This window comes from Neopsephotus bourkii, unplaced genomic scaffold, assembly GCF_033783945.1.
Source record: "Neopsephotus bourkii isolate Nb327-2 ecotype Australia unplaced genomic scaffold, CSIRO-AGI_Nbou_v1 NB_1139, whole genome shotgun sequence".
Lineage (NCBI taxonomy): Eukaryota > Metazoa > Chordata > Aves > Psittaciformes > Psittacidae > Neopsephotus > Neopsephotus bourkii.
The window spans coordinates 4,288,952-4,308,829 of NW_026901625.1; the positions used below are offsets into that span (position 1 = coordinate 4,288,952).

General features: G+C 56.7%; 2 protein-coding genes and 1 long non-coding RNA gene across 5 annotated transcripts in view; 2 read left to right on the forward strand and 1 right to left on the reverse strand.

Annotated features, from left to right (window-relative positions):
- Nucleotides 1–102: 102 nt before the first annotated feature.
- Nucleotides 103–1,734, forward strand: LOC133217593 (uncharacterized). The gene is made up of 3 exons (XR_009726901.1): nucleotides 103–600; nucleotides 938–1,604; nucleotides 1,693–1,734. It is a non-coding gene; the product is annotated as an uncharacterized LOC133217593 (long non-coding RNA).
- A 10,620-nt stretch (nucleotides 1,735–12,354) lies between these two features.
- MYOG (myogenin) lies at nucleotides 12,355–17,002 on the forward strand. The gene is made up of 3 exons (XM_061363189.1): nucleotides 12,355–12,970; nucleotides 15,600–15,681; nucleotides 16,403–17,002. The coding sequence occupies exons 1-3, from the start codon at nucleotides 12,407–12,409 to the stop codon at nucleotides 16,522–16,524; spliced, it is 768 nt and encodes a 255-aa protein (XP_061219173.1). The 5' UTR covers nucleotides 12,355–12,406; the 3' UTR covers nucleotides 16,525–17,002.
- Nucleotides 17,003–17,728: 726 nt separating this feature from the next.
- Nucleotides 17,729–19,878, reverse strand: part of PPFIA4 (PTPRF interacting protein alpha 4) — a 53,626-nt gene continuing 51,476 nt past the window's right edge. For all 3 annotated transcript variants that reach the window (XM_061363122.1, XM_061363121.1, XM_061363120.1), the window contains 2 exons: nucleotides 19,352–19,443; nucleotides 17,729–18,890 (listed from right to left, as the gene is read on the reverse strand). In XM_061363122.1, coding sequence (XP_061219106.1) covers nucleotides 19,385–19,443 — 59 coding nt within the window. In that variant the 3' untranslated portion in view covers nucleotides 17,729–18,890; nucleotides 19,352–19,384. The remainder of the gene's footprint in view (nucleotides 18,891–19,351; nucleotides 19,444–19,878) is intronic.

Below are 19,878 nucleotides of genomic sequence, written 5' to 3' on the forward strand. Positions count from 1 at the left end.
AGGACCCAGCGCATCAATCGGACGGGACCGGCTGGGGTGTCGTGTGTGTCCCGTACCCCCCCCCCGCATCAGACCCGAACCGGTGCGGACAATGTGCACGGCTGGGGTCTGTCGGGGTGGGACCCCCAAGCAGCCTTCATCCTCCCTGGGTGCTGGGATGGGGCTGCACCCCAGGCTGGGGAGGTGCAGGGCTGGCAGCGTTCCTTGTGCGGGGGCTGTACCAATGCTAAACAGAGCTGCTGGGGCAGGCAGAGGGTCCTGGCTGGGAATAGTGACCCCAAACTGGTGGTGAGGCTGGACCAGATGCTACTTAAGATCCTAGAAGTAGGGGGAAACGGTCACCCCCAAAACCTCACCCCTTGGCTGGGTAGTGAGGAGGGAATGGGAATGATGGAGCTGAACGAGCCAAGCCCTCCAGGGGCTCTTCCCAAGCATGGACTAGTCTCATCCTGCATAAGTCGCTCCCCAGGTGTGGGGTTCATCCATCCAAGTGCTGCAGGGACACGGACCAGCTACAGCCTCAGATCTGCAGCAAGGGGATGCTCTCAGATCCCATCTGCACCTCTTGCCATCCTTCCTCCCTCCTCTGCTGCGACTCGGGTGAGTTGTCCCCTCCTGCTCTGCTCTGCCTCGGTGAGAGATGTCCCAGCACCTGGATCTGCCCCTTTGGGCTGACCCTCACCTTCTCCTCCATCAGAGCCTGCACATCCCAAGGTGGGGATGGGAACACCGTGGGACCATCACAGACCCAGTGCTGGGCTTCTCAACTGGTGGCCCATGGGCTTCCCCTTTACCTCCTTGGCCAAGTGGCCAGCATGGGGCTGAGGGGTTTGAGCATCCGAGGAGTGCTTGAGGCCTGCAGCAATGTGCCATTGAGCTGTGCCAGCACCAGGGCCAGGAGAGCTTATTTGGATTGAACAATCTGTTTGCTCTGCAGAGAGAAAAATAAACTGAGGATGGCGGGCTCATGTAAACACCATGCTATTTATGGGAGGCAATCACTGGAGCATCTCCCAGCGCGTCTCCTCACACATCCTCAAGCACAGGGAGGAAGCCGTGACCCAGCTGTATGGCCAGAGGTAACACACGGTCCTCAGGGCAGGGGACCACAGTGGAAAGAGCATCCCTAGGGAGTCCCAAACCCCCCTTGCCCACCAGCTTCCAGGGGGGAACGTCCTTGCAATCAACCTCTGGCTGGGAGCAGCGCAGGAAAACTGTCAGGTTCCTCACGGGAGTGCAATGCGGAAGCAAAGGCAGGCAGGTCCTGGCCTAATTGTATGCAAATCTCCCAAACACAGATTAAAAACCACTCCTTTTCCTTAGTGCGTTCGCAGTTTGTTCTCCCTGCCTGGACTCATGCCCCAGCGCACTTAATTTTAGCAGCACCCCTAAAAAAGCCCCATTTAAAGCCAAAACTGAGCTGCTCGGCTGGGAGTTGGCCAAAGCAGGTAGGAGCTCTCCTACTGGGCCAAGGAAACGGTCCCAGGGCTTTGGCAAAGGCTGCAGAGATGGAATGAGCAAATGCTGCTGATGGTTGTGGAGAGCCTGTTCCTGATGGAGAAGGCATCATCTCCTTGCCCTCTGGGACACCAGGCTCATGTCGGGTGAGTGTCAGAGATGCCTTACAATCCCATTAAAGGTAAGTTTCCAGTGGACAGCAAGCACTGAGAAGGTTTTTTTCCTGTCTTCCAGGGTCTTGCTGGGGTTTGGAATGAGAAAACACCTTGAGACCTGTTGTGAAGTGGTGGATAACGCTGCTACAGGCACGTACCCACTGCCATCCGCAGTGCCGATGGGATGAAGAGGGGACACAGCGTGGTTCCAATGCTCCTGCTCCGGCTGTTCCACCTCGGCATCTCCCATGAGCTGGGGACAGGACCAAAGCTTGCCCATGGCAGGAGGAGCTGGTGGGTGTCCGGCTCCGTGCCAGCGCTGTGCACAGTGGGGTTTGGCGTGTCAGGGCCTGGCTGATAAAACCAAACCCCAAGTGAGCACCTGCAGGGCTCGGGAGCAGCCAAGGAATGCTGCTCTGAGGAGGCAAGTCCAGGCGATGGCAGCTCATTTCCACCCATCTTCCTTCAGCCTTTATTGGGGCTTTGGGCTTTCCCCCTCCTGCCTCAGTTTAGCTCCCTAAGGAGCAGCCCCCTGTTGCCATCCCGGGTGCTCAGGGCAGAAGTTGAGGGTTTCTCCACCTCTTCCATCACAGGCACCATCCCACAGCCCTTCTGCTCATGGAAAGGGGCCTCTTAATTAGGAAAGTTAATGAGGAGCATGGCTGGTGCCAGCATGACGTTGATGTCTCCATGAGGACAAGTGACCCCTTGAACACCACAGGCCAGTGGGTCCAGACAAGACGGCACAAAAAGGAGCAAACAAAGGGAAAACCCGGAGCTGTTCCAAGGACGAGATGCTCACCCCATAGCACCAGCCCTGGGGCCACCGGTGATGCAGCGCCTCGGCTGGACTTCCCTTGGGATACAGGGCTGCTCCGTGACTTGTGCTGGGTTTCTGTCCCGTTCAACAGGATACACGGCCCTTGGGAAGCTTTTGCAGGGTGATGCATCCCCTCAGCAGCAATGACACAGCGTAGGAAACATTCCGGGGAGACAATTCAAAGCAGTGGATCCTGGAGGATGGATGAAGGAGCGGCTGCTTCCCCACGGACTGACCCTTCCCACCAAGCCCATCTCAGCCCTGCCTCCCAGAGCAGGGATTACAGCACATTGACAACGCTGCTCATGCTCTGAGGTAGGAAGTGAGCCATGGATGATGCCTCTGGTCACTCAGCACGTGGGTACCGGCACCAGGACATAGCCCTGCTCCCTCCATCCCAAGTGAATGCCATGGACCCCCACACAGCTGACCCACTCAAGCCCCACTCAGTGCCCAGCCAGATGCCAGCCAGATGTTGCCTGCATCCACCTGGGGCTCAGCCAAGCTGGTGCCTTGGTACTGCAGGCTGCTGATGGGCTTCTGTGCTTCCCTGGCAGGGAGGAGCTGCTGAGACATCACTCAGAGGAAGAGAGAACACATCCAAACCCTCTGAGCTCCCCCCTTGGCGTGGCAGTGGGTAAAGCAAGGGTTTGCCCCATCTCCATCTCCGCAGCGAGGTGCCGGTGTCCATCTCCTGCCCCAACCCAGCCCTTTGGCCTCCTCACTGCTGCATCTTCCTCACCATGCACCGGGGTTATTTTAATCCTGAGGGAGCCTCGGAGTGTTATCGAGCCAGGCTGAGAGCCAAGAGCTATTCCTGACCACCACTTCCACAGGCTCGGTGCTGCAGGACGGGGTTAAACCTTCCCACCCCTGCAAATGAGTTGAGAGGACAGGAAAAACCCTTGGCCACCCCTTAAGCAAACCCAGCTCTTGTTTTACCTCTCTTGCTGTTGGAAGTAGCCCCGGGAGAGGCAGGATGGTGCTTGCTGCCTCCAGCCCTGCAGGCATGGAGCTGTGCCCATGGGGAGGGAGGAGGAGGGAGGCTGTAAGTGCTCTGCAGCATGCAGGGGTGATGACAGATCCTGCTGGGGCAAAGTCTCGTGTGAAACAGCAACTTCCCAGGAAAGGGAAAAGAATAAAGGGGGGGGATATATGAAATATTAAAGGAAAAATGTGACTTTTGCAGATCCTGGTTTGATGAAGGTGCAGAATCTCTTCCCCTGGTGGATCTCTGAGGTGGGGACATCATTTTCGCATTGATCTTTGGGGCAATACTGGGGAAGAGATGAAGATCCCAATGGGTGCCACGGCTTGAAGACCCAAAAACCAGCTCCAGACCTGGGACTGCAGTGACCTGGGGACACCCGCTCTTAACCTCATACTCTGTATAGGAGGATGAGGATTTGGGGTGAAGGAGAAAACAGGGGGTGAAGGAAGAGCAGGGCCAGAGGGAAGGATGCAGCTGGGCTGGTTCAGTGCCTTGGGCTGAGGTTGAGTGTTGTCCCTTCACACCGCAGACCAGAATCACATCACCATCCTCCAGCACAGCTCCTCTTCTTCCTCCTTCTTCTTCTGCACCCTGCTGCCGCCCATATTGGCTCCTTCCAAGCACTCCAAGCTGGAATGTTTCATTTCCAGAAATCAAGTCAGGACAGAGATTCACTGAGCAGGTCCCGCGCATCGGAGGAAAAGCCGTTTAACCCCTCCCCGTGTACGGAAACCTACAGATTCCGATTGAAGACATGGAAAATTCCTTATCAGCAGAGGGGATCCACCTCCTGCCCTGTTCCTCTTCTCTTCCAGCTGGGATCCTTTCCCCCGTGGCCCCAGAGCAGCACAAACATTACTCGAACCATCTGAGCGCCGTTGAAAACAGCCTCCTGGTCCCCATGGGATGGCTGCAGCGGGACGGTGACGCTGCAGTGGGACATGGGACATTCAGCATCACACAGAGCAGCCCCGGGATGGTCGGCAGCGACGTTCCCACAGCTGGATGCCTTCCTCAGGGACGCACCACCACAAGTCCCCTGCCACAAGCTTGGAGATCTGATGGACATAGAGGCTGCTCCTTCTGCTTTTCTTCCTCTTCATTCCATGGCTGGAGGGGATCTGGGGTGCAGGATCCAGCTTGGGGCTCACCCAGTCCTATACTGGGAAGGCTCTGTGTAAATCTGTGCCCTTGGAAGAGGTGATTTGGTGCCGGGACGCCCTGTGGACCTGCTGCTGCAGTGGGATGCTCCAGGGCTTGGAGGTGATGGAGAAGTGGGAACCCACCAGTGAAGGTTCAGTGCTGCAGAGGCCAAGGTGTAACTGGGGTCCTGGTTTCAACACCCTAAAGAAGCACTCTGGATAAGGCAATGATCAGCACTAGTGATGGTGGCCAAGGGGTTGGTTCCCCCCCAGCCATTTCACTCCCCCAAACTGATTGAATCCATGGGTGCAAAGGGACCAGTGGGGACATGGGCAAGAGCATCCTGAGGGACAGAGGACACAGCTTCTGCAGGAGAAACAGACGGGTTGGCAGGAGGAAACCCCTCAAAGCACATTCCAGTCCCTGCCGATGGGGTGAAAGCTGAGCTGCTCCCCAAGAGAGACTCGAGGGCAACGTGGCTGCTAAAACTGAACCAGAAATCCCTTCCCCAGGATGATTCCATCTCCATCCAAAGAGAAAGAAGCAAAGCAAAGGGTTTCCGGGAAGTGCCCCCACTCTCCCGCAGCCTCCCCTCCCCGGACTGGGATGTTTTGGTCCAAGAGATGAACGAGGGGACCAGGAGGGAGGCAGGAACTGGAGGAAGCCAAACCCTGGGAGCTATTTTGAGCCCTAGGGCAGGAAAAGCACCTGCTGGGGTCATTACACTGCGGGAAAAAACAAACCTCCAGATTTGCTCCCCCGAGGGGGGGTTGGAAATGAAGAGCCGGGCTCATCCCTGATGGGAATTAGTGCCAGAGACAAGGGTTTCCAGGTCTCCATCCTCCCGTCAGCCCCCAGGCAAAGCGCTGCATCTGCATCCCGGAGTCCGCATAGGGAGGTGATGGGGTTTTCCCCCCGCCCCCCGAATGAAAAGGGGGTTCAAAGGGTTCTGAGGTGCTTTAAGCCTCTGCCTTGGGTTGTGCAGCCCGAAATGCCGATCGGTGCGTGCATAACTGGGCTGCTGGTGCCCTCTCCCGACGGCTGCATCGTGCGGCTGCAGCGGCTGCAGGAGCCGATGGCTTCTGCATCCCTCCCGGCAGGGAACGGGTGGCCTCAGATCCCATCCCATGGGATCCGGGGTGACCCGGCCAAGGAAAGCGGGGGTTTACCTTCGGTCACAGACTCGCATTGAAGGCATTTCTCCTCATCAGTGATTGAAACGGGCTGGAAGGAGCTCGACTCCCTGCGATGGAGCATAGGGAGCACCCCAGCAACATCGACCCCATTTCTGTCCCCTACACCAGACCCCAGCAGCCTCCCTCATCCTTTCTCATCCTCCTGGCTCTCAACCGCCCTGTCTGTGGTCCAGCTCCACCAGCTCGTTGGGTGCGGGGTATCCCATGGTCGGTGCCCTGGGGACCCCTATGGGGTGCATCACTGCCTGCCAGCTCTGGGTCGGGATCATCCTCCAGCCTCTTCCCCATCCCAACAGAACGTGCAGGAGGAGCCGACAGCTGAGCATGTGAGCAGGATGTTGCCCCACCATGGGGCTGAGCACCCCAGAAAGGGATAAACCCAGCCTGGAGGTGAGGGGTGGGTGCTCATGGGGTGGCTGAGCCAGCAGCGATGGGAATTCGGGCTGGGTGCTTCTCTATGGGGACTGGTGTGTCTGGCATCACCACTGGCATGTCCGGGGAGGGGCTGCCTCCCCTTTTCTGCTTGGGAATCCCACCCTGAAGCCACAGAATCCCCACATCCTTCCCTCCCCAGCTCTGAGTTATGGTGGGGTAGGGCAGATCTTTGCTGTCCCGTGGGGCAGGAAAATGGCAGGATCACTGTTTTATCTCCTGAAAGCCCCATATCAGCATCACCAACTCCTTTATCCCCCCTCTCACCCCACTCAGCAGACCCTGATCCTGCAGCATCAGCCACGGGGGCTGGATGAGCCCCAGCAGGAATGTGCCCACCATGGGGACAAGAGATGGGACCTGGCTTGCAGCCACCAGCCTCCTCCCTGCATGGTTCCAGGCATCCCATCTCAGGGCTGTCCCCTGACCAGGGATGCTGCTGTCCCCGGGTCCCTTCACTGGGCCTTGTGCCACCCCCCTGGCCCAGACAGCTGTCCCTCTCGGGGGGTCGGATAGCCACCATATGTCCCTGCTGAATCCCTCACATTCATGGGTCTTCCTCCAAGCACCCACCTGTCCTCCCGTTCATCCCAGCCGGGCTTGAACCCATGGCAAAACAAGCCCTTGTTGACAACCCCAGTGTGTGTCCCCCCACAGGTCCCTTTGTATGGGGCAGCAAGGCAGGGGCCACCCTGGAGGAGATGGAGGAGCAGCCTCTGATGTGCTGGGGGTGCCCCTGCCATGGGGGGGGACGCTGGAAGGGAGAACCCGTGGTTCATTAGTGGGGTCCTGCTGGGTGAATCCCTCCTCCATAGGGAAGGGCTGTGTCCAGGACTTGGGGTGACAGGGGTAAGGAAGGGCAGATCAGGAGGTTTAGTGCTGGCTGTGGGGCAGAGCATCGCCCCATCAGTGTAGGCAGGTAGGGAGGTCAGGATGTCTGCTATATGGGCTGGGAACCAGATGGGAACCTGGTGTGCTGGGGCACCTGGTTTGATCTCCAGACTGAGATCCTGGCAACTGGAGGGTCAGGGCACACAGGATGGTCACAACAGACTGGCTGGGATCCAGAGGATTGGTGTGCTGGGGCACACAGTATTGTCCCCAGACTGGGATCCAATGGAATGGGAGATGCTCAAACACCAGCCCCTCTCTGCTGATAGCCCAGCCCCATCCCAGGTCACACCTATAAAGGCAGTTAAGAACTGAAATGAAACTGTTCTCCAGACAGACTTTAGACCTCCATCATCATCCCTGATTTAATGATGGGGAAACTGAGGCAGGGGGGATTGGACTAGATGGCTGAGGATTCTGTGATGTCTGGAAAGGGGCTTGGGACAAGGGCCTGTAGGGACAGGCCAAGGGGAACGGCTTGAACCTGCCTGAGGGGAGACTGAGCTGAGCTCTTAGGCAGAAGCTCTTCCCTGTGAGGGTGCTGAGGCGCTGGCACAGGGTGCCCAGAGAAGCTGTGGCTGCCCCATCCCTGGCAGTGTTCAAGGCCAGGTTGGACACAGGGGCTTGGAGCAAGCTGCTCCAGTGGAAGGGGTTGGAGCTGGAGGAGCTTTAAGGTCCCTTCCAACCCAAACCACTCCATGATTCTATGACTCTGTGTCAAGCCCCATGGGGACAAGGCGCTGCCCTCCCATCCCACCCCAGACTGGCACATATGGGTGAGGAAGGGGCTGTCGGACAGCGCTGCCACCACTGCTCCCATCCCAGTGGAGGACAGACACCAGCCATCATCCCCCATCCCTCCCCATGCAGGACCTACCCCAGCCCCGACCCGGCGGCAGGCTGAGACGTGGCTGTGCACAGCGGCTGGCTGCGGGGATGGGGGCGAAGGGGCAGGTTCTGCCGTGGCCCCAGCATGGCCAAGCAGCTGTCGCCGTCCCAAATCCCCATTGGAAGGCACGTCGGAAATCCCGGGTGTCAGAGAGGTCTGCTCCGCATTCCTCGGCCGGGAGCGGGGACAGGGCCAAGCATCTCCCGCCGCCTGCAGCTGCTCCCAAATATGTTAGGACTTGTCACGGCGCAGGAAGGGATGTCGGTGAGCAGAGGGGATGCGGGGCAGTGGGGTGCGGGGGTACTGGGGGGAATGGGAGGGTGGGTCCCATTGGAAGTGGCATTTTGGAGGGATGCCTTTCCTGTGTTGAAATCCCAGTGGGATCTCTTTGCTGCATCCCAGACAACGCATCAGCAGGATGGTACCCACGTCCTGCGGGTGTGGATGCTGCCTTAACCACCTGGATCACTTCTTCAGCACTTAAAGCCTGCTGCTTCTTCTGCCCTTCCCAATGGAAGAAGTCAACTGGCATCATCCCCACCATCACTTCTCCAGCACTTAAAGCCTGCTGCTTCTTCTGCCCTTCCCAATGGAAGAAGTCAACTGGCATCATCCCCACCATCACTTCTCCAGTGCAGGGACTGTGCAGCTCCATGCACCAAGCAGGGACATGGAACCAGTGTGTGCAGCTCCATGCACAAGGAGGGACGTGCTGCAGCCTGCAACATGCTGATGTTATAATGATGAGTCTTATGAGGAACGGCTGAGGGACCTGGGGGGTTCAGTGTGGAGAAGAGAAGGCTCAGGGGGGACCTGATGGCTGCCTCCAACTGCCTGACAGGAGGATGGAGCCAGGAGGGGCTGGGCTCTGCTCCCAAGGAACAAGGGATGGGACAAGAGGAACCGGCCTCAAGCTGCACCAGGGCAGGTTTAGATGGAGCTGAGGAACAATTCCTGCCCCAGAGGGTGCTCAGGCATTGGAACAGGCTGCCCAGGGCAGGGCTGCAGGCACCGTCCCTGCAAGTGTTCACACATCCTCAGTGCCATGGGTTAGGGGTGGCCTTGGCAGTGCTGGTCCAACCTGATGACCCTAAAGGTCTTTCCCAGCTGGGTTGATTCTAGGAGCCTACGCTGTGCTTCCCCAAACCTCATCGCATCAACACAAAGAACCACAGTGGGAAAGCCCTGGGGGCATCTCCCCATGACCCTGCCCCATGGAAGCTGCCCCGGAGGAGCGGGGTTTCCTCAATGGAGGGGTATTTTTAGCCGTCCCCGCGAGGCCTCCTGCAGCCGGGGGAAGGTCACCCCGTGACGGATCGCAGCACGTTCTGCCCGGGGCTCGCACAGCCTCCCTTTGTGTCCCTCCCAGCCGCCACCATCCATCACGGGCTAACCTGACAGCCGGCAGCAGAGCCCTAATCCTCCCGACGGCTCCGCATCACCCAGGGCACAGCCTGCAGCCGCCCGGGGCACCCATGGGACCCGGGACAAGCTGCTCCTGGGTTGCACCATGTGGAGCGCGCTGTGATGGGGTCCCATAGCCCGTTCATTGGGGGCCCTCAGGGATGGTGTTGCCAAGGAGAAATCGTTATCCCTCTCTTGATATCCACTGGGATCCCAGACCCTGCTGTGTCTCCGCGCCATGCCCAGGGTTAGGGTCATCCTTGGCACAGCGGGTCTGATGGAGGAGCACAGTGTTATTCCAGCTCCTCGCATCAGGGGCAATGGTGGCAGACTGGATGAGACTCCCAAACGTAGCTGGGGCTGCCCCCCCCTCCCAGTGCAGGGTCCTTATTCCCAGTCCCTATCCCGCTCTGGCACTGGCTGCACTTCCCTCATGGTCTTCATGGACCACCTCCTGTCTCCGCTGCCTGTTCAGGACACGGTGGCCTTGGTGTTCCATCGCAGCTGGCTCAACCCATGCCCTGCTCCACTGATGCTGCCCTGGTTTATGAAGTGCTAAATGCTTGACTGCTCTCTTGTACGGACCCACCACGTGCCCTGGGAGCCATTGATGTCACCGCTGGGTTCCTCACCCTCTAAACACGCTCTTGCAGTTAGGAAAAGCCCATTGATGTGGTGAGCCAGGGCAGTGCTGCAGGCACCCGCACCCAGGGACCTGGCTGCAGCTCCAGGGACTCCCCAGGGCCATAGAATCATAGAATAGTTAGGGTTGGAAAGGACCTTTACTTCATCCAGTTCCAACCCTCCTCCCATGGGCAGGGACACCTCACACTAAACCATGGCACCCAAGGCTCTGTCCAACCTGGCCTTGAACACTGCCAGGGATGGAGCATTCACAACCTCCCTGGGCAACCCATTCCAGTGCCTCAGCACCCTCACAGGAAAGAATTTCCTCCTTAGATCCAATCTAAACTTCCCCTGTTTCAGTTGGAACCCATCACCCCTTGTCCTGTCACTACAGTCCCTAATGAAGAGTCCCTCCCCAGCTTCCCTATAGGCCCCCTTCAGACACTGGAAGCTGCTCTGAGGTCTCCATGCAGCTTCTCTTCTCCAGGCTGAACAGCCCCAACTTTCTCATCCTATCTTCATACAGGAGGTGCTCCAGCCCCTGAGCATCCTCGTGGCCTCCTCTGGCCTTGTTCCAACAGCTCCATGTCCTTTTTATGTTGAGGACACCAGAACTGCACACAATGCTCCAGGTGAGGTCTCAAGAGCAGAATAAAGGGGCAGGATCACCTCCTTGGCCCTGCTGCTCATGCTCCTTTTGATGCAGCCCAGGATACAGCCCATGTCCACAGCAAGTGTCACCAATAAAGATCCCCACGAGTGCGGTGATGTGAAGCCATCAGGCTCAAGTTATCCCCTCCCAACACCTTTGTGCCTGCTGCTGGCTGCTCTGTGTGCTCTCAGGGATAGATCCTGCCTCTTCCTACCTGTTTCAGTGCTTTCTCCTCATACAGACACCAAGCAGGTGCTCTGATTTCTTCCCTTGTTGAGTACTCTGGGGTTGGAGCTCAGGTGCTGTGCTAAGGGTGACCCTCGAGGCTGAAGGTGCTGCTTTCCTTACTGCAGGATGCTAAAACCCTGCGGGCTGACACCCTGGGAGAGTTGAGATCAGGGTGAGGATGTGTTATAAGACTCCTGGCACCAAAGGAATCACTCCAAATAGAGGACAACATCATGGTGGGTTCCAAACAGGATGGAAATGAACCCAAAGTGAGCAGCGGTGCCAGCAGCAGGCACGGGGAATGTGGCCTCTGTGGGAGGGGGGATTTGGGGAAGGAAAAACCCAGCAGGGTTGGCCCTGCTCTTTGCTGACATTCTTTCCACTGACCGATCCCTCGGCTGGAATCTGGCCTGGAGCAGGAATAGGAGGAGATGGGAGATGGTTTCTGACGTTCCCAATGGAAAAAACCCACCAACCCCTCTGAATTAAAGACAAAGCTGGAGGGACGCGGTCAAGGGGTTGGGGTCAGTAGGGAAGGGCAGGGGCTGAAGCTCATGCAGTGTCCATGATGGTGCCTCAGTTTCCCCATTGGGAATGTAGGAGCAATGTGTCTTTACTGGGAGATGGGTGGGCTTTGGTTATCCACAGTTTGGGATCCATCCCAGCTGGGCTCCTCTGATGGGGCACGGAGCCCTTTGGGTTTAGTGCATGGGAGAAGCCATGAACATGGATTTGGGGCTAAAAATGCAGCTCTGGGATAAGGGTTTCAGACAGGAACCTTCAGGAAGCTCCTGGTGGAGGAGCCTGTGGAGCCATCCTGCCTCTGGATCAGGGAGGAGAGACGGGCAGCAGAGTGCAGTGGCTGTACCAGGACAGGTACTGCACCATGAGGGATGCCCATGGAGAAAGGGCTGGACCCTGGGGTGCTCCCTGAATCGGGATGTCCCCCATGGGGATGGATTCCTCCCGTTCCCCACAGCTTCAGCAGGATCAGGGCTTTATGCTGCTGGAAAGATGGGGTGAGCAGGAGCGGTGTGGGGCAGAGCGTGGTGGGGAGGTGGTAAAGGCTGAGCAGCGGCAGATGCTGTGCCAGTGCTGGGTCCAGGCACAGATCCGGGGTGCTGTGGGATGCAGCCATGGAGGGATGAGGGTGCCTTGGCCATGCAGCCTGACCATGAGGCCACCGTGGGCTGCCCCCATCCCATCCCATCCCATCCATAACTGAAGGGACCAGGTGATGCTGGAATGCCGGGGGGGAGCTGGCAGCCACCGGCCGTCCCCAGTGGCACCCCTGGGCTCAAACAAAGCCCTTATTCGCTGCCGTCCCCACTGTGCCAGCTCCCCCAGGCCCCCCTTCCCCTCCCAGCATGGTCTGGGCAGTGAAATCCCCATTGGGGAGAGCACATGAAATCAGATGGACAAGTTTTGATGTGAGGCAGCAGCAGCTTCAGGCCGAGCTCAGGTTTCCTTTAGGTTTTCTATATTTATCTCCGTGATTTAATGCCAGCGCCGGGGTTTAAATGGCACCAAGCAGTTGGTGTGGGGAGAAGGAGCAGCCGTCCCCGAGCCAAGCACACGTCCATCCCCGAACTGTGCCGGTGACCATGGAGCTCTTTGAGACCAATCCTTATTTCTTCCCGGACCAGAGGTTTTACGATGGGGAAAGCTTCCTGGGCTCCCGTTTACAGGGATACGAGGCAGCGGCATTCCCGGAGCGACCGGAGGTGTCCCTGTGTCCGGAGGCAAGGGTGGCTTTGGAGGAGAAGGACTCAACCCTGCCTGAGCATTGTCCCGGGCAATGCCTGCCCTGGGCCTGCAAGGTCTGCAAGAGGAAGACGGTGTCCATGGACCGGCGTCGGGCAGCCACGCTGCGGGAGAAGCGCAGGTTGAAGAAGGTGAATGAAGCCTTCGAGGCGCTGAAGCGCAGCACCCTGCTGAACCCCAACCAGCGCCTGCCCAAGGTGGAGATCCTGCGCAGCGCCATCCAGTACATCGAGCGCCTGCAGAGCCTGCTCAGCACCCTCAACCAGCAGGAGAGGGAGCAGAGGGATCTGCGCTTCCACCCCGCCGCTGCCCAGCCTGGGGTAAGTGCCCCAGGGCATCCCTCTGGTCCCCATCAGCGCCATGGTGATGCCCCATGGGGGTGATGATGATGTCCATGGGGGTGGCACTCTAAGGGGGTGATGTACTATGGGGGTGTTTGCTGTATGGGGGTGTTGGTCCATGGGTGGATGCCCCATGGGGGTGATGAAGTCCCATGGGGGTGGCACTATAAGGGGGTGATGTACTACAGGGGTGTTTGCTGTATGGGGGTGTTGGTCCATGGGGGGATGCCCCATGGGGGTGATGAAGTACCATGGGGGTGCCACTTTATGGGGGTGATGCCCTGTGGCAGTGATGTACTATGGGGGTGTTTGCTCTATGGGGGTGTTGGTCTATGAGAGTGATGCCCTGTGGGGGTGATGATGTCCCATGGGGGTGACACTCTAAGGGGGTGATGCCCTGTGGGGGGTGATGTACTATGGGGGTGTTTGCTCTATGGGGGTGCTGGTCTATGAGAGTGATGCCCTGTGGGGGTGATGATGTCCCATGGGGATGACACTCTAAGGGGGTGGTGCCCTGTGGGGGGTGATGCTCTGTGGGGGTGAGGTACTATGGGGGTGCTGGTCTATGAGAGTGATGCCCTGTGGGGGTGATGATGTCCCATGGGGGTGCCACTCTATGGGGGTGATGCCCTGTGGGGGTGATGTACTATGGGGGTGTTTGCTCTATGGGGGTGCTGGTCTATGAGAGTGATGCCCTGTGGGGGTGATGATGTCCCATGGGGGTGACACTCTAAGGGGGTGATGCCCTGTGGGGGTGATGTACTATGGGGGTGCTGTACTATGGGGGGTTTGATCTATGGGGGTGCTGGTCTATAAGAGTGATGCCCTGTGGGGGTGATGATGTCCCATGGGGGTGACACTCTAAGGGGGTGATGCCCTGTGGGGGCTGATGTACTATGGGGGGTGTTCACTCTATGGGAGTGTTACTCTATGGGGGGATGCCCCATGGCGGTGTTGCTCTATGGGGGTGACCCCAAGCAGAGGCATTGTGGGCAGCTCTGGAGCTCTGTGTCCTATTAGGGGACTAAGATGAAATAAAATAGAGTAAAATGGGATAATGAAATAAAACGAGATGAAGTGAAATGAAATCAAATGAAACAAAAATCAAACCAAACTAAAATAAATCATCTTTTGAGCCGAATGAAATGAATTTAAATTAAAACAAAAGTGGACTAAAACAAAATAGTGAAGTATAACAAACCCAGGTGACTCCTCCCCCTGCTCACAGATAGAATCACGCTCCTGGTTTCTCCCTGTGAAGTCAAGGGGTGACACAACCCACAAAGCCTCCTAACAAAGGCCATTGAGGGGTCAGCACCCACTGCCTCCAGCCATGCTCCATAGGGATGGGTGCTCCCTGGCTGAGCCCCAGTGCCTCCTCCCCAGCCCCATTGCACCCCAGGGTCTTGGTCGTTGATCCAAGTTTTTGAGACCTGAATACTGGGGTCTGGGCGTGCGATTCCCTGTGTGTGGAATCATGTTGATAGCTACAGCTATGGATCATACAGGGAGAGGTACAGTTATAGATATACAGTTATATAGAGATGTATGGATTAGCTATCAATATGTAGAATAGATATAGGTGTAGATAGAGATACAGAGATAGGTATGTATATATAGATGTAGATATTGATACATAGATATAGATATACAGTTATAGATATATGGATTAGATATATATAGATTAGATATATAGATATATATAGATATCGATATATAGATATAGATACAGATATAGATTTAGAGATATATAGTCATATAGACATGGATTTAGATATAGATACAGATATAGAGATATACAGTTAGATACACATATAGATAAAGATACGGATATAGATGCAGATGTAGGCTTTATAAGAGGCACAGAAAAGAGGGATTCACAGAGACTCACATCCTTTGAGATGGAAGGATTTAAGCACAAACCAGCAGTACCCGGGGAGCCCAACATTTATGGCTGAATAAACAACTGGAAAAGCCTTTTATCTCCATCCTATATATTCTTGGGACTTCCCATGAGAAACCCAATGTGTGCATTTGGGTTTGACTCTGCTGCCCCTGTAAATGTGCCCAGACCCTCGCTGAGCAGTTCCCATGTCCCTACTGCTCCAAGCCCTCCTTTAGCTTGGAAGTAAATCCCAGTGTTGATTCAGGGCTGGTGCTGCCTTGGCCTTGCGGACCCAAAGTGCCATTTCAAGGCTGCTACAAACAGTTGGGTCACTGTGCTTGCCCCTATACATCAGATTTGGGGTTTAACCTGAGCCAGCATCTACTTCCAGGTAAAGATGCACACAGAAGGAAAGTGAATGCAGAGCTTTGCTAACACGCTCGGTTTCCAGGTTGCCAGCTCTTCCCTCTGAAATACCCCTTCAGCTCCAAACCCACAAAGCAAACTGCCCAAAGATGCTCCCCAGGGATCCCCCTTTTGGTTAACGAAGCGTCTCCCAGTGTGTCGTGGGGATGCTGAATGTTGTCGTCTCCTCAAGCCCCTTTGCAGATGGGGAGAGATGTCCCCATCTCCGCAGGGCATTGGGGTGGTTTTGGGCTGGTTGGGGGGGTTCGGCTGGGCTGAAGAAGTGAGACCCATGGTGAACCCCTTGGCTCCCTGCAGGCAGGCAGCGAGTGTGGGTCCGGCAGCTCGTCCTGCAGCCCCGAGTGGAGCAGCCAGCTGGAGTTCAGCACCAACCCCGCAGGTAAGGTCCTCCCCACCTCACTGGGCTCTGCGATGAGGGGCAGCAGTCGGGGACCCACAGCATTGGAGCAGAGCATCACTGAGCCAAGCCCCCCAAGCAGGAGATGATTGGAGCATAGGATAGAAGGAGCTTTGTCCTTCTCTCCCCATCCCGCTGTTGCGGAGATGGCTCCCCCCAGACTCATAAATCCTCTTTGGCTGGATGCTGAGCGAGTTCAGGCTTCTCTCACTGTCTGATTTCACCAAGAAACATTCTCTTAGGGGGTGAGAAACTGGGCTGCAGCAGCCTGGGTCCCCATCAAGGGTTCATCCATCTCCATCCCTTGGATTACCTTTGCCAGCTGCGGTGCTGAGCACGGTTGTGCACTGAGCATCTCTGCCCCAGGCTCCCTTTCCCTCCCCATGTCCCCTCTACAGCTGCTGATTGTTTTTCCCATTATTCCAGTGATCCCCATCCCTTCCACATCCACACGCTTATTGCTCCAGAAAGCAGAAACTTAAATCTCATTTTCCAATGGGGAATAAAGCCCCAAGAAGTGTCCAGAGCTTTCATTCCCTGTTGCCTTCTTCAGTGGAAGGTCTCATCATCCCCCATGGTGGGAGCTGGGAGCGGTTCCCAACTGCGGTTGTTGCGGGACCACTGGATCCGCACTGTGTGGGGCCAGGAGCTGTCCCCATCAGTCCTCATCCCTACAGAACCACCATCCCCTTGCTCTCCACAGATCACCTCCTGGCTGATGACACAGCAGAGGACCGCAACCTCCACTCCCTCTCCTCCATTGTGGAGAGCATCGCCGTGGAGGACGTTGCCGTGACGTTCCAGGAGGAACAGGTCCAAAACTGAGCTGTCCCCAACCCTGGCGGCTCTTTGAGCTGGTAATGGGGTGGGAATAAGATGCCAGAAGGTTCCAGGCATTGGAAAACATATTTACCCCTTTGGCATCATGGACTGCACCACTGAGACCACTCAACTTCTTTCCCATTCCCGCTGAAACGCTCCTGCTTGGCCAGCTGAGAAAATAACAGGGAGAGGTGGGATATGGGCAGTGGCATGGCCCTGGGTCACACAGGGGACCCATCCAGGGCCATTGGGTTTTGGGGGCCAACACGTGTGCTGGGTTCGCTTGCTGATTTCCTTCCAAGATGCTCTTTGACCAACGTCTCTCTGGGGCTGGCGTCTCTTTGGGCTCAGCACTCCGGTGGCTTTTCTAGCAGCGCTGTGTGGAGTTGCCATTTCTTGTTTTGGGGTTTTTTTAATGATTATTTTTGCTAACTTATTTGGATTTTTTTTTTTTTTTTTAAATAAAGGCATTCTTGTTTGACTGCTCGGGGCTTCCTGCACGGCAGCGCTGCAGCCTGCACCCAGTGCTGTGCTCACCTCTGGAAGCAATGACACGAAAGAGATGAGGAGCTGCTGGAGTGAGGCCAGAGGAGGCCATGGAGATGCTGTGAGGGCTGGAGCAGCTCTGCTCTGGAGCCAGGCTGAGAGAGCTGGGCTGGGGCAGCCTGGAGAAGAGAAGGCTCCTGAAGGGGAGACCTGAGAGCAGCTCCAGTGCCTAAAGGGGCTGCAGGAAACCTGGAGAGGGGCTTGGGACAAGGGCCTGTAGGGATGGGATGAGGAGAAACAGCTTCCAACTGGCAGAGGGAAAAGTTGGATGAGATACTGAGAAGTTCTTCATTATGAAGGTGGTGCCCAGAGAAGCTGTGGCTGCCCCATCCCTGGCAGTGCTCAAGGCCAGGTTGGACACAGGGGCTTGGAGCAAGCTGCTCCAGTGGAAGGGGTCCCTGCCCGTGGCAGGGGTTGGAGCTGGATGAGCTTTGAGGTCCCTTCCAACACAAACCAAGCCTGGGTTCTATGATTCTCTGTATCAGAAAACCCAGCTGGATCTCAGTGTGGTTGCTCACTGGTGGGCACTGGATGTCCCGCGGTTAAATCAGAGAGCAGTGATTTCAGTGGGGCTCAGCCCTGCAGCCCAGGAACTCTTGGGGGAGCTAAAGATTAATTCTGTTCTTAACTGGGGCTCTAGAAAGAAGGCTCAAGCCAGCGCTGCTTTAAAATCCTGTTTATTGGAACACACATACATCCTTTCCTGACCCGATCCAGGGTTTGGAGTCCATGCAGTACCAATAATATGACGAAAGAAATAGGGCCTCGATATAAAGGGCTCACTGACTCTTCAACTTAAAAAAATATTTAATACTGTATTAGGCAAATAATACACCGAAAAGACATGGTGACTGTAGAGCCTCTCAGGTATTGCACTTCCAGACAGCACATGATAAGTATAAGGTCATTCCAGCCATCAATAAATATCACATCAGAAATAGGGGCCACACAAGGCAAACGTGGCATGAGGAGACGAAGAGATCCTACCCTACGGGGAAGAAATGGGAAGAGTTGGAGCCTCCTGGATAGATCCCTGCCCATAGCCTGGAGGCAGGTGGGGGAAGAGCATCTCCTCGGTACCCGGAGGGGAAAGGATGGGCATGTCCTGGGGAGGTGGGTGCCCCCAGTGTGTCCCCTCTCTCATGGATGCTGGGTACTGCCCCAGCCAGCAGTGAGCCCTATGGGGCGATTCCAGCCCTTCCCCATGCAGCCTCTCCCCATGTGGCATCTGGCAGCACCCAAAACTGCAGCACCCTGGCTGCCCACCTTTAGGCAGATGTCACCCCCTTGTCCCCATGATGGCTGGTCCCTGCTCCATCCCATGCAGCACCAACCCCGCCACTGGCTCCAGTCCCCATTGGGGCAGCTCCGTGCCCGGCAGCGTGAGGAATTTCACAAGCCTGAATCTTCCTTGGCTTCAAGTCCTGTGGGCAGCAGCATCCCTGATGGCCGGGGCTCGGGCAGGTCAGTGCAGCAGCCCACGGTGTATTGGCAACATGAACCAGGCAGGAGAAAGGTTTCCCCGTATCTCAGCCCACTTTTAGGGTGTCTCTGCTGCTCCCCTGGATTGCACCACACTTCTGCCAGCGACGGAGCAGGCACCCAGCGAGCGCATCCGCAGCCAGTGTGGGGAGAGGTGGGCAACAAGCCACAGGCAGGAGCCATGGGGAGCTGAGGGGAAGCAGTGGGGTGCACAAGGAGAAGGGAGAGCATCCTTTTTGGTCCACAGCAGTGAGACTGCAGCGCCTGTTGGGCCGAGGAACATGCTGGGCTCTTGTCCTGAAAGGCAGCCAGCACGTGGCCGTATGGAGAGTGGGGATGTGCTGGGAAACAAAGCAGGAAAGGCCCCGTGAGGATGCTGGCTCAGCTCCACCTCTGCACCCACAGGCCAACAAATCCAAGTGGAGTCTAATGAATCCTAGTATAGGAAAACCATGTCCCACGATACAGCAGGATCCCAGGAGCCTCCCTGAAGTGCTTGCCTGTAACAACCCCAGTTGGACCCCCACATCTACGATGGCATCCTGGGGTCCCCAGTGGAGCTGGCTGTCCAGGGACGGGACAAACCACATGCAGTTGGGATGCTGGGTATCCCTTTTGCATCATCTCAGTGTCCTGTGAGCCCCAGGCAGCAGTGGGCTGTCCCCCAAGACTGAGGTCTCCATGGTCCTCCATGGCAGGGCAAACCTTGGTGAAGGCAGACACCCTGCCTAGGTGGTGCTGGGCAGAGGCCTCGTGCTCTCCTCTTGGTCCCCATCCAGCTCTGAGGCCTCAATCCACTTACCCAGGGCCGGGCTGGTTCCCATCACACGGACCCTCAGCAGGAATACGTCCGGACCGTGGAGGTCTCCAGCCTTGGCGACCCAGAGGCACCAACTGGAAGGGAGTCAAAGAGCAGAGCTTGCAATTAGCCCCAGGCTTCCCACCAAAGCCTTTATTAGGCAGCATCTGTGCACCCACATGAAGATGAGGGTCAAAGGAAGAGGCACGTTTGGCCACCTGGACCTGGCTGGAGTTTGTGCCTCCCTGCATCTTTGGAAGGGACCAAGATACGTGGTAGAAAGGAGTTGTGTGGTGGTGGGGCAGAGCCTGGGACAGCTAAAACACACAACAGCCAGCACAGACAGCAGGCATGTTGAAGCAGGGCCACCAGCCCTGGGAAAGTGGGTGCTTAGCAGTGCTTGGACTGAACTGAACTGGTTAATTCAGTCCTTTTGGGGACGGCTTCCAAAAGGCAGGATGGACAAGACTGACTCCTGACAGCCCCCAGTGCTAACCCAGCAGGCTCTGACCTGGATGCCCAACCCAGGA